Here is a 14,510-nt window from a genome sequence, read left to right on the forward strand (position 1 = left end):
AGGTCCCCAATCAAGTGGCTTTGGCACCATCAATAAACCTGTTACAGGGGCTGCAGGGATGGCTCCACAGTTAAGAGCACTTGCTATTCTTCCAGAGGACCCAGGTTCAATTCCCAGCCCCCACATGGCAGCTCACAACGGTCTGTACCTCCAGTTCCAAGGGACCTGACACCCTCACACAAATGTATATGCAGGCAAAACACTGATGCATATAAAAACAAAACAACAACAAAAAACCTTGTTAGAATTCTCAGGCCCCACCCAGACTTACAGGGACAGAAACCCAGTGATGGGGCCTTAGAACCGATGTTTGACCATGTGTTCTAGATGATTCTGTGCACACGGAAGTCTGAGAACTGCTGTGTTTTGTGTATTAATTTACTTATTTATGTGCACATAGGTGTGACTGTGTGTATAATTGTGTGTGCAGACAGAAGCCAGGAAACAGCGATGATGCGCCCTTCCATCATTAATTGCCTGTTCCTTCAAGATAGGGTCTCTGCTAAACCATGTTTGTTTGTTTGTTTGTTGGAAGGCAGCAATCTCCTGTCTCCACCTGCCTCAGAGCTGGGGCTACAAGTATTTGTGGGGACACCCGGCTTATTATGCTGGGATCTGAACTCCCATCTTCACCACTGTCATGCACGTGTTCTTACCTGCTAAGCCGGCCCTCCAGTCCTGAGAACTGCAGCTTAAACCAACTGAGGTCTGTATTTTTTAAAAAATTATTTATTTTATTTTATGAGTATGGGCATTTTGTCTGAAAGTATGTCTGTGTAACATGTGTATACTATGCCCATGAAGGCCAGAAGAGGACATCAGATCTCTTGGGACTAGAGTTACAGATGGTTGTGAGCCACGGTGTGAATGCTGGGAATTGAACTGAGATCCTCTGAAAAAGCAGTCAGTGTTCTTAATCACTGAGCTATCTCTCCAGCCCCCAAGAGCTGTTTGTTTTGACATCTAATCTCTTCATTAATACCAAGCCCACCTCTTATATTGTTCCAGAGCTGCATTTCCTTCAGTGCAGCTGCTACAGGTGAAGATCAGCAGAAGCATGATTGACATCCTGTTGGGTTTACAAATGCCTAAACTACGGGACATTTACAACCTCAAGGAGGAATCTTGGGTCACTGAATTCTTTCAATGGAACTTTTTTATGATTGGTGATGTCTTCTCCAAGCAGTGAACCCATCAATTTAGATATTTGCTACACATGATTTCTACCATTCACAATGAACCAATTTAATTTGCTCTCCCCCTACCCCAGGAAGGTAGGTGTGTGTGTGTGTGTGTGTGTGTGTGTGTGTGTGTGTGTGTGTGTGTGTGTTACATACAGGATGCTCTTTTGCTTTCTGCTTTATTGCCTTAAGACAGGATATTTACTTAACTGGAAGCTTGCAGGTTCATGTAGACAGGCCAGTTCACATAGAATCAGCCAGTATCCTCCCTTAAATGCTGGGGATACAGTAATATACAATCCTGCCTGGCTTTTCATGAGGGTGCTGGGGATTCAAACTCAGGTCCTCATGTTTGTACAGTAGGAGCTCTGACGTACTGAGTCATCTCCCCAGGCCCACAACGAACTGATTTCGTAGTACAAAAATCTCCAGGAAGAAAAAAATCATGCATAGCTGAACTTGTTAAAAATGACACATTATTTTATGTGACATATAACCTCAAGTGCTATCTTTTTCTTTTCTATCCAACCAGCACTGCCTCTAGCAGGCCTTTCCCTTAAAGATTCCTGGAAGGCTGCAAACAATGAATTCCAGATCAGTTCTCTTTTTTAAAAAATGGTAAAGAAAGAAAAGCTGGAGCGCTCAATGTTTATTTGCTTTCAAATCTGATGTGCACAAGGGGCTCAGCAGGGAGCCAGAACATACATAAATACTAGGAGGGCACAGAGGCCAGCTGTAGTTCCAGCATCTGAATGGCAGAGAATGGGAATCTCTGAAGCCAGCCAGCAGCTAGATGAGCCCAGTCAGGAAGCTCTGTGTCCATGTAAGTGATCCTGCCTCCGTGAGTGATGTACAGGGTGATCAAGGAAGACATCTGACACCAACGTTCGGCTGCTACACACACATACATATATGTGCACACACTCACAAATCCACATACACACTCACCCATGCAAACACACCCCTACACACACACACCCACACACACACACACACACACCTGATGTGCTTTATTGCTACACAGATGTGACATTGAAAACATGAACCCAAAGAATCATATGGGGTTTGAGATAGGCTCTTTTTATTTCCATACCTTTTTCCTTTCTTTAACGTCATAGAGGGCAATACTAGCAAACAGAGGCTCAATTTCGATCTCAAACCTGTCAGAGAGAGAGTGAGAGAGAGAGAAAAGAAATCAATACCATTCTAGGTTCTAGCCTGAGTAAGTTCTAAAAGTACATGGATATATAAAATCATTAAAAATGTGAACATGATTCCAGAAATACAGGGATAACCTCACCAACATGGGAGACACACGGATACTAGTGGGGAAACGAGAAGTGAATGGAAAATTCCAGATCATTTGAGGTCATGGTGGAGAGCTTGTTGGTGGTACAGCAGGAGAGTGAGTTGGATGGAATTTTGATCTGATCCAAAACACTACTTCATATGCACGTCACACTGGGACACATAAATGCCAGACAAGTAGTCAGCCACAGACCTACACCCCAGCCCCAACGGTACTTATTCCTATTGAAGCTGTCATGTTTTAAAGAATAGTCTCTATCTTGCAGGCAATGGACTTGCTTACATTCTTCTGCTGATATCATATCTCTAGTATTTGGGGCTGGAAAGGTGACTCAGCAGTTAAAAGCAAGTACTGCTCCTGTAGAGAATCCTAGTTTGATTCCCAATGACAGGAAACTCACCACCTCCTGCAATTCCAGTTCCAGGATTTCTGACACCCTCTTCTCACCTCTGCAGGCACCTGGCCTCATATGCACATACCCCCTCCCTAACGCGTACACATAATTAAAAAATAATAAATAAATAAATAAATAAATAGATAGATAAATAAATAAAGAGCTCCAGACGTCTACTATTCAATTCTAAGGAATAAGGCTTTTTAGACAGTTAAAAAGTGTCAGAGGCCATGAGAAATATACCAGGATAACTAATATTCAACAGTGGAGTCACTGGCTGTGGAAATCAGTTGCTTCTGTCTGTAATTTCTCCCTTCATCTCTTCCCTAAGGATAGCTTTGGGTGATTCCCACTGCTTGTGTGTGTTTATCTCATGGAAAGAATCCATCTTATGGGCACATATGTCTGTGGGAAGTCAGGAGGATGACTTCTCATTTGGCTATAATCTCGATATATAGGATATATACTGGGTGCCTTGTATTCTCACAAAGGCCCCAGAGAAAGGAATTTCTTCTCACTCTGGTGTCAGCAATAAAGAACGCCCCACTGCTTACCCTGAGGCTGGAAGCAGCAGCCTCCTGGTCTTTCACTATTTAGCCTTAGCTTTGACCTTTGATATAGCCATGAGAAGTCAGTCCCCTTTACCCAGCCAACATTTGCCAAAAATGCTAACGTGTATCAAATGCCACCTGTTTTCCTTCTTGAGTTTAGGCTGGTTGCCATGGCTACTGTGACACTGTGTTCCCAGCCACCCTGGAAAGCTAAAGCAAAATCCAGTGCATTCATTGAAAGCACAAAGCTACAGTGTCTCTTCCCCTTTTATCAGCATTTATCAATTACAAGCTGCTAGTGTAACCATCCACACAAATGTAGCTTTCTATACTAACACCCCTTCTCCTGTTTTAGAAATCACAGCCCCTTACTCCATTAGCCATCCCCTCTGAGACTTAAGGTGACACCTTGTTAGCTCTTATCTATTTTTTGTTTTGTTTTGTTTTGTTTTTTCTTTTCTTTCTTTCTTTCTTTTTTTTTGGCCCTGAGAAATGCATGACTGATATCCTTGCAATTGCCAGAGGATTGCTAATTGGGTCTGTGTGTATATATAAACTGGAAAGCTTGTGGGATCACAAGAACTTTTGAAGAATAAAGAGACAGGATGAGAGGAATACGGGTGTGAGCTGATTCATTTCCCTCACTCTCAGATTCCACGCTTGCTGTTAGTGTCCTACCCGAACTCTGAGAGGACATTGAGGCTGGAACTCAGAGGTCCCCCATAAAAAGGGAAATACTTAATTTCTTTTCCTTAGACTCAAGGAAGCATTATGATGATAACAAGGCATTGCAATGAATGTGTGGTTCATCCTAACTGCGGTGGAAGGCAGTTCACTTGAGGTAGATTGAAGATAGGGAGGGAAGGGAAAGGATTAAGCACATGGCAAATACTGAGGTGTATTGGCCTTGTTGGATTAGAATGAGGAGCTCTTGGGGCCAGGGATTTATTTTAGGACAAGAGCATACCATACACAGGTTCTAGGTTTGATTCTGAACACAAACCCACCAAAAACAGCCTCCTGAAATCATGGGTTTAAAGAAAACACCTCCAACTAATTCTGCCACATGTTATACATACATGGAAAATATAGGTGTACCTTCCAAGTGTCTCAGTTTAACAACCATGACTTTGGACACTGCCCTCTGATGTCACCAGTAAAGTTGATAACAGTTACTATTACCTCAAAAGCCATGCAATCAGGGTAGATTTCCTTTCAAGGCACATGTGAGGGTGTGGCCTCACCATCACACAGTTCTTTCTCAAAGAGTACTTTTTAGGCAGACAGAAGGGTTAGCTGGCCTTTAGCATCATCAGCGATGAGATAATTTGGAATAATGGTATACCCATTGTCTATGAGTCAAACCAAACTGGGGTCTGTTCCCTCTGTCACCACCTGCTACCAACTTTCCTAATTCTATTTGTTTACCGGCAAAGTAAGGAAGGAGCCCTGCCCTTCCCATTTTTCATGGATGTCTTAAGGATCATGTAAGATAATGTATATAACATATGTAGAAAATAATGCCTAGCAGCAGCATCCCATACCACAGCAAACCCCCACATCTACCATAAGAAGGGTAAACACATTGCATGTATATAATTATATTCTACTGGGAATATAAAATGCTATATTATATGCATATACAGGATATGCTAAGTGAAATAAATCCATCTTGAAAAGATAAGTACTATATGATTCCACTTATGGGATGTATTTATATAATCAGAATCAGAGACAGGAAGTAGTATAGTGGCTACAGGAAATGGGGAGGAGGAGGTCATGGGGATTAGTGCTGAGTGGATAACGAGTTCCACTTTGGAAACAGAAACATCTAGAAATGAATGATGGTGATGGTTGTAGAACAATGTTCTTGCACTCAGCACCACTGACCTGCACATCAAAGATGATGGATTTTGTTACTTATATTTGTCACACACACACACTGCAAATACCTATTATCATTCTTTCTCTTGTCAGAAAAATAGCATTTTTTTTTTCCTTTTTTCAGTTTTTTTGAGACGGGAGTCTTGCTATGTAGCTCAGGCTGGCACTAGAACCTACTGCCTTTGTCTTTTCAGTGCTGGGATTACAGGCCTGAGCTGACATGCCTGGCAGAAAATAGAACTTTAAACTTTAATGGAGGGCTTTGCTGTGCTGAGGTTCTCCATGCCTCCTGTATTTAACCATGTACTTTGTGACATACAAAGGGTCTGAGCACTTCTGTGTGATAGTTAGATGGGTACTGAGTGTTAGGTTCTTGTGGTCCAGGGAAGGGAAGAGTCCATTATGATGCCTTATAGTTCCAGTGTGGTATGCCTCACACACGCCAATCTCTTTCCTCTTCACACTCCTGTTCTATAGGGAAGGGAGACACAGAGGTATGGAGCAACCTAGGAAAGGCCACCAAGCTAGGAACTTCAGAGTCAGATTGCAAGGATACCTCTCTTCAGCAAAGGGCAAGGGCTTTTTTCTACCCTTGTTTCTCCAGGAGTGGTCCTCAGACACCAGTATCTGGGTCCACTTGGGACCTGCTGAAGCAGAATCCCTTGTGGGACATGGCTATGGGACGCCTGCATTATGACCACTCCCTAACACGATTTAGAGTACGTAAAAGTTCTGATGCCAAAAAGAGTCCTCTGAATGGAGGTTACTTTGTATATGAGGATATTAAATTTTAAATTAAAAGATCTCCCCCACTTGAAATACTGTTATGGGATACTTTGATTGTACTCTGACACTCTGAAGACTGCCCAATAAACTTATACCTTGAATCACGGGGCAGAGTCAGTAACTGGCTGACCTTAAGTGGTCATAGAGAAGCCAGAAATTTGGATAGAGAAGACACTCAGAAAGGAAAGGGCAAGAGCTTCCTCTTGATTTTTGGGATGAGGAAAGAGACTTGGTTTTTGTGTTGTCTCTGGTCAAAAGGAAAGGTTAGCTAGTTGCTACTCAGCCTCTCTGAGCTCACAAGTTTTCATTCCAGCCTTTGACTATTGAGTCTTATTGATAAGTAGAATGATAGAGGCTTAATTTAAACCTACAAATTATGGCCACAGCAAAGCCGGGGACACAGGACAAAAGTCCTTCCAGGTCTCAGCCTGAGTAGCCTGCAGAGCTCTGACTGAGGGCTGAGGTGGCCAAGGGGTGGCAGATAATAATGAAAATATCAGTAGAGTCATGGGCAGTGGCTAAGATGACAGAAAAACATCAAAATACAAAACTGAAAAAATATTCCATATTCACTATTTTCTTGCTACTCAGATTTGCAAAATTGGCACCAGTGTAATTCTTTTTCTGTGTCCTTGAGGCTTTAGCTATTTCCCAAAAGCAAAGCCAGAATGGTGATAGAGATAAAAAAAAAATTTAGAAATTTCCTAGCTAATAAACTCTATGGTTTTATAGATGGCATTTCACAGACCAACATCAATGGTAAAGTGTGTCCTCTATACTGTTGTTAATTTTACTATTCATATTTTGACATTAAAATTTTTTTTTTAAATCCAGTTTATAGTTAGGATCATTTCTTTGATTTGTCTCTTCTCTCAGAGGTATACAAATGTGAATGCCACTTAAGTCACTTGAATAGGACAAGGGCACTGGCTACACACATCGGTTCTATTTAATCTATTTAATTTCTCCTTTAGGAGCTGGGAAAGCATCATTAGAAACTGGCTTGACAATTCTCATAAAGAAACTCAAGTAACTCCATTTTTTTTTTAATAATTCATGTCTAGCTCAGCAGGACAGGTTTCCCAACCTATCAGAAGAGCTGCTGCAGTTTATGTACTAGGTAAGTCTGGAAGGGTTGGTGGCAATCGTCCCTGGAGGGAGTTCCTCTAGTCCCAGAGACAAACTCACTGCATCTAAAGGCAGCATGACTGAGTATACCGTGGGGGTGACTGCTGCAGACAGTAGTACAGACAAAGGGCCCTGACACCACCCCTAGGAACTGGCTAGCGTGAAAGGGGATACGACACAGCCAGCAACGGTCACTGCATGAGTGGAGGGGCAGAACCAGCGAGACAACACATCAGAGTCACAGGGTAGGTCACCTGGTCTAATGGCTTAATTTTTGAGAAAGAACCCAAATTCCCAGAGAAGATGATGGCGTAGAAACAAGGCCCTGAGCACACAATCCCAATGTCTAATCACTAACTGGGAACTATGGAAGGGAGCCTCACATTGACTATGAGATAGATGGCTTCAGAGTTTATGAAAAAAAAAATGCCTATGTGCTCTCCTCAGCAGGAAACCAGGGCCTGCCACATGCTAACATGCTAAGTACATTTTTCTACCACTGAGGTCCATCTCCTATATTTACAAAAAGGCCTGTGATGTGAAAAGTTACAAAAGCTAATCTCTGAAGTCTGTGGAGAGGAAGAGTGGCTTGCAGGCACTCTGGGGGAACACACAGCAACATACTGGGGTGTGGAAAGGAAGGACTGGCATATCTCACGTACTTCATTCTTTACATTTCCTCACTTATGCACATTTTATAATGAAGACAATATCCTAATATGCAGCATTGTGTGTGTGTGTGTGTGTGTGTGTGTGTGTGTTCATGAGCAAACATGAACTGATTCACTGATTCTAGATCACTGCTGGCTTCACTGCAATTTTTATAATTATTCATTCATTTGATTTCCTTGTGGTGTTAGGGAATTGTGCTGGCTAATATTAAGTCAACTTGACTGAAAGAAGGGATCCCCAACTGAGAAGACGCCTCCCTACAGATTGGGCTATAAAACCCTGTAGAGCATTTTCTTCATTAGTGATTGATGGGGGAGGGCCCAGCACATCATGGGTGAGGCCACCCCTTGGCTGGTGATCCTGGAAAGGAGGCCGAGCAAACCATGGGGAGCAAGCTAGTGAACAGCATGCCTCCATGGCCTCTGCATCAGCTCCTGCCTCCAGGATCCCACCCTGTTTGAGTTCCTTCCTTCCCTGACTTCTTCAGTGATGGACTATGGATGTGGAAGTGTAAGCCAAACACATCCTATCCTTCCCAACTTGCTTTAGGTCACAGTGTTTCACCAAAGCCATAGTAACCCAACTTAAGACAGGGATCAAACCGAGGGCAAGTATTCAACCATCTAGTTACAGGTCCAACCTATAGTTGTTTTTCTTAATCTAAGAAAATTAACAATTATCTTCTATGCCTAACTTTTCTAGATACCTGTGTTGGCTACATATCATAGAAGATTGGTTGTGAAAGGTTTGGCACAAATAGAATCCAGGTCTAGTCAACTCTAAGTTCTACTCTTTCCATTACTCCAATGCCCCCCTCTATTGAAAAGATGCTGGGAGAATCCTCCCATGGAGGGCTGATGATTCTGCCATAGTTTTACCTAAAAAGCAAGCTGTGTCTGATACTCACTTCAGCGTCAGGACCTTGACTAGTATTCTGTTGCCCAGATGTTCCTTAGGACATTCCGGCACGGGACGTATTTCCACAGCATCCTCCTGTTATTGATCACATGGTAAAGAAATCATTAGCAACTTTCCACAGGGCTTTGTGGCTGCAGTAAAGCCAGGGAGAAAGGGCTGCCCTCGCATCCCTGCTTTATTTCTAGTGGCAGAATAATGCTCTGACTTGAGAGTACAGTTTGCCATCCATGCCTCAACATCCAAAGCCAGCACATACAGCAAACACCCCTCCTCTCAGAAAAGGAGCATGGGAGCAACTAAGAGAAAGAGACTGGGGGGTGGGGGAGAGGAAGGAAGGAAATGCAAACATAGCTGTGGCTTTGTAACTTCTACCAGGTGGCATTGCAAAAATGTGAGGCTCTAGCCTGTTTCCCCTCTGTAGCTCCAAATACACATTCAGAACAATTCTCTTCAACAGATTCGTTTTGTTTTGTTAAACTTATATTTACTCGAAGTGTTTGTTGGGGTGCTTGCTTGTATACTATGTGTCACTTCATGGTAACTCTGTACCCAGTTTGGTGGGATGATACAAGTAGTGAACTCCCCACAGCTGCACCCTCCGTCCCCGAAGCTCCACCCTCCCTCCCCACCCCACAGCTCCTCCCTCCCTCCCCACCCCACAGCTCCCACTGCCAAGGGCCCAGGTGACATCTTGCTGGTGGAACTGGCTGACTTCCCCTCAGAGATGAGCCAGCTTCTGAAGAGCAGCTGGGACTTTGACGATTACCCGGAGCAGACACATGTGCAGGGAAGACCCACTTATTAGAAAAAATATCACACTTGTGTATTTCTAACAGTGGCTTTGCTTTGAATTAGAACTTTCAGAGTCTTCTTTGAAATAAGCTCTAGTCGAGGAAATTTTAAACCTATAGAGGTAGTTAGGGTAATAAAGTGAACCACCGTTTATGCACACTTGGTGCCAACGACTTCAGCTCAGGCCACCTGTTTTTGTCTACATGCTCCCTTGCCTGTTTCCCACGCTCAATACTGAATTATTTAAAAGCAAGTTCCCACACATCATATAGTTTCATCTGCAAGTTTTTTAGTACATATGGGGACTTTAAAAAAAAAATAAATAGATTTTATCTAAAGTAGAAACAATCTTACTTTACATATCACCCTCAGTTCCCTCTCATGCCTCCCATTGACCCCCTCATCCCATCCTTCCATGCACTCCCCAGGGAGGGTGAGGCCTTCCATGGGGGAATCATCAAAATCTGTCAAGTTATTTGGGGCAGGGCCTAGCGACCCCCCCCCACCGTGTCTCTAGGCTAAGAGAATATCCCTCCATTGGGAATGGTCTCGCGATGTCCATTCGTGCACTAGGCATACATCCTGGTTCATGTGGGGACGTTTTAAAACATCAATAATAACAGTGACCTAAAAACTAACTATAATTTCTTACTGTCACTGTTTTGCATCAGTCTGTTAAATCAGTATCTAAGCAAGGTTCATATTCATGTCTTATTTTCGATAATGCTTCCTGTATCTGAGTTTTCCGAGGCTTCACATTTATCAGAAATAGGAAATAGGGATGGAGAGATGGCTCAGAGGTTAAGTGCACTGGCCGCTCTTCCTGAGGTCTTGAGTTCAACTCCCAGCAACCACATGGTGGCTCACAACCATCTATAATGGGATTTGGTGCCCCCTTCTGTCCTGCAGGCACACATGCAGGCAGAACACTGTGTAAATAATAAATAAACCTTAAACAACATTTTAAAAAAAGAGGAAGAAATAAAGAAAGAGGAAATAAAGCCCAAGTAGCACAAGGAAGAAATGGAACACTTTAGAGGGTTCCTGCGAGTTTCATCATCCTGGGGTGTATATATGTTTATGTATATTTATGTGTGTGTGCATATGTATGCCTATGTATGTGCTTATGTGTGTATATAAATGTATATGGTTTATGTGTATGTGTATACTATGAGTTTGTGCATGTGTGTATGTATATGTATAGGTGTTTGTATGTATAGTAAAGGTTTATACATGTATGTGTCTGTGCATGTGTACATATGTATGTATGTGTATATGTGTGTGTTTATGTATGTGACTTGTGTGAATATGTGTGTGTGTATATAAGTTTGTGTGTGTGTGTGTGTATGTGTGTAAGAGAAGACAAAAAGGGAGGGAGAAAGCATGATAGTCTTCCATTTGTTGATCCCATTGGTCCAGCAACCAACTCCAAATTTGACTCCCTAGGATTTGTTATGACAGCCAGTGAATTCGGGCCTCTTCTTTTTAAAGTGTTTTAGTTGGGTTCCATCACTTGTAGCCAAAAGACAGCAGTTAACTCTTCTGTGATGTGGTGTGGAAGGAGGACATCTTTTCTAGGGATCGACACAGAAGATGCCCATCACAGAAAGAGTCTGAGTCAGGAAAGGGCTTCTACAGTGAAAACTTGGTAGCTAAATCCTACTTTGGCCTTTTCTACAAACTCTTAAAATGTCAACAAAAGGATTTCCCTTCTAATGTTCTTTATTTGGAAATAAAATAATGGTAACAAAACAACCTTATTAGTGTTCTATTTAAAAAATCAGCATTTATAATCCTTTCAGAGGAAGCAGAATTCACCTCTGTTCCACAGAACTTTCTTGGCTAAAGTTCAAACTACAAGCACAAACACGCTTTCTTTGAGAACAACTTCAGAAAAATAAAGGGTTGGTGTAGAGGCTCTCAAGCATTTTACACATTCCAGTTTACAAGGAGCTGGCATGATAATTTCACAGCATTCCTCTCCACTCAATAAAAGCAGGCCACTGGGACCTGAGCTAAGACACAACTTTCAGCACCCGTCTGAATTTCTGCATTGTCTCAAAAACCATAAAACAAAGATCCTACAAAACAGTTTATGGTTCATTCTCTGAGTCAAATCAGACTGGAAATCCTCCCATTCAATCCAGGGAGACTCCGATGGCGAATGTCTGACTCATCCTGTCCTTTCCTGTACTTTCTTCTCTCATGTGATGTCCCCTTTAGTCTCTCTCTCTCTTTTTTTTTTTTTTGAGGCAGGGTTACCTCCCAGGCTGTCCTGGGCCTTGCTATGTAGAACAGGCTGGTCTTGAACTCACAGAGATCCACCTGCCTCTGCCTTCTGAGTGCTGGGATTAAAGGTGTGCACCACCACTGCCCAGCACTTTAGTCTCTTATGTTACACTTAGCATCTCCATCATGGAAATAGAAAAGGGAGAAAGTAAAGGCCACGCCTGTCAGATTTAATAGTTCTTGACAAATCTTATTGTTTTAGTCTTAATGTGAATAAAAGTTGAAAAGTTAGAAGAACTGACTTTTAAAACATGTCTGTGTTGCAGTGGTCGTCATATACAGGCATGTAAACCAACATAAAGGCTGTAAGGGCCCCTGCTTTATAACTTACTTCACCTGCTGAATCTTGAACAAATTGCTTAAATGTTTCTTCCTTAGTTTATAGTTCAAAATATGGCAATGGTAATATCATCCATATTCTTCCTAATTTATTTTTAAAAATACTTAAAAGTGATAATAAAATTACTTTTATGGGATAATATGTGATTTTTTTTTCTATTCATTGTAAGAAGATTCTTATACATTACCTTGCTAAGTTATCCTTTTATTTGGCGGTGAGAAATTTAAGCCTATTTTTATTAACAACATACACTACCTTATCATTAATAGTGGTCATCATACAGTAAAATCCAGAGCTCCAGTTTAACTGAAACTTTGTATCTTTTGACCAATATTTCTCTCCTATCTGTCCACCCACCCACAGGCTTTAGTTACTCCCTTTCTGTTTTCTTTCTGTGAAACAGTTTTTACATGATCCATATACAGCTGGATGGTGGTGGCACATGCCTTTAATCCCAGCACTCGGGAAGCAGAGGCAGGCAAATCTCTGAGTTTGAGGCTAGCCTGGTCTACAAAGCTACACAGAGAAACAGCCCCCCAAAAAAAACCAAAGGAAAAAACATAAAAAGAAAGAAAGATACTTCTAGTCTTCTAGTATGTATGTGTGCATGAGTGTGTGTGTGTGTATTTGCCTATGTGGGCCATAGGTCATCGTTAGGTATCTTCCTCACTACCTAACTTTTGAGTCTCCCACTGAACCTGGAGTTCATCATTTCATTTATATTGGCAGAGCCCCCAGGACCCCTCTATTTCTGCTCCCAGGGCTGGAGTGACAGATGCATGCCCCATGTCCAGTGTTTATGCAGGAAGCTGGGCAGCAATCACTTTACCCACTGAGTTGTCTCCCCAGTCCCGAGACACTCATTAATTTATTTAATGATGAGCAATTCTTTTTTGAATGTATCAGATTGCTCTCCAAGTTCTCCATTTATTGATATATTTGTGTGTGCTGGGGGTGGGAGGGGCAGAGGTCAGAGAATAACCTACTGGAGTTTGTTCTTTCTCAGACATGTGGGTTCTGGGGACCAAACTCTGGTCAACTGTCTCAGTGATGTGCACCATTGCCCACTGCTCCATCTTTCAGGTCCCGAGATATTTACTTGTAACCTGCTTCAGAGGATTTGAGGCTCCAGACAAAACTGCAGCTAAGATACATAGATAAGGAACCATGATGGTTGGAATATAAAGGTAAGAGGAGAGGAGCAACTGAGGGACCTAAATGTTGGCTGGTGGAGATCAGAAACGTGACTGACTCTAGGCAAGGAGTTCTAAGGACTTGAGGGACACTTCCCCCTACATCCTCCTAAGGGTGGGGCTGGATGAAGAGCAGGAGCAGGTCACTGTCCTGTATGGCACTGCCACCGTGGACTTGCGCTGCATCTCCTTCCTGTTGTCCCCCTCATAGACCAGGGGGCAGTGAATGGGTCACAGGAGCGAGCGACACTGCACGGGGGCACGTCAGGCTTTCTGATCTCAGAGATTTACATCCATAGACAGGTGCGTTATCTTTTATACAAAATTTCCTCAAATCTTATTCATTTTTACTATTTGTATGTGTATACCTGGGCACATGTGTGCCACAATGGGTATGTAGAGGTCAGAGGACGACTTTGTGGAGTCCTTCTCTCCTACCACCTTTATGTGAAGTTTGGGGATCAAACTCCAGTCTACTGAGCCATCTTGCCTGTGCCCAGGTCTTAGTTCTTGCCACTGAACTTTCTATAAAACTTGAACAACAGAGACAGAGTAGCTGGCTGTTCTGGCAAGACCTGCAAGTTTAGGGAACTTGTCAAGCAATGGTAAAGGCTGAAAACCTCATATAAGACAAGGGTCAAGACACATACGGCTCCAACAATGGCCATCTCTCATGCCGTCCAAAGTGCTCCAGCAAGTAACGCCTGGCAATGTCTAAATTGCTCTGGGCCAACTTCGGTAAATAAAGAGTAAACTTCAGTAAGTAAAGACCTGGGGAAACAGGATTCTAAAGCTTCCCACACCGGGAGCATGGCTGTGATTATCTCTGCCCAGAGTATGTTCAAAGCAGCTTTCCCACATGCTCATCTGGGCCACTGGGTGGGAGAGGGGGATGATCTTAACACCAAGCTTCAAGTAGTGGGTGTTTCTGATGGATTAGTTATGAAACATACCCCCAGGTAATTGGATGGTTGGCTCTGAGCAGGACTCTGTATACAGACCCTGAAATGTCTAGAGGATTAAAGCGCTACAAAAATTCTAGTTATTGTTGTAAGAATCCCACCAGTGTAGTG

General features: G+C 42.6%; 1 protein-coding gene across 1 annotated transcript in view; it reads right to left on the reverse strand.

The window, feature by feature from the left end:
- The window catches only part of Dock8 (dedicator of cytokinesis 8), a 205,534-nt gene that overhangs the window by 114,331 nt on the left and 76,693 nt on the right, over positions 1–14,510 (reverse strand). Inside the window, exons 7-8 of the mRNA XM_051200107.1 lie at positions 8,813–8,898; positions 2,275–2,341 (exon numbers count right to left, since the gene is read on the reverse strand). Of these exons, the coding sequence (XP_051056064.1) occupies positions 2,275–2,341; positions 8,813–8,898 (153 nt within the window). The remainder of the gene's footprint in view (positions 1–2,274; positions 2,342–8,812; positions 8,899–14,510) is intronic.

Source organism: Phodopus roborovskii, unplaced genomic scaffold (assembly GCF_943737965.1).
Source record: "Phodopus roborovskii unplaced genomic scaffold, PHOROB, whole genome shotgun sequence".
In the NCBI taxonomy this organism is placed as follows: domain Eukaryota; kingdom Metazoa; phylum Chordata; class Mammalia; order Rodentia; family Cricetidae; genus Phodopus; species Phodopus roborovskii.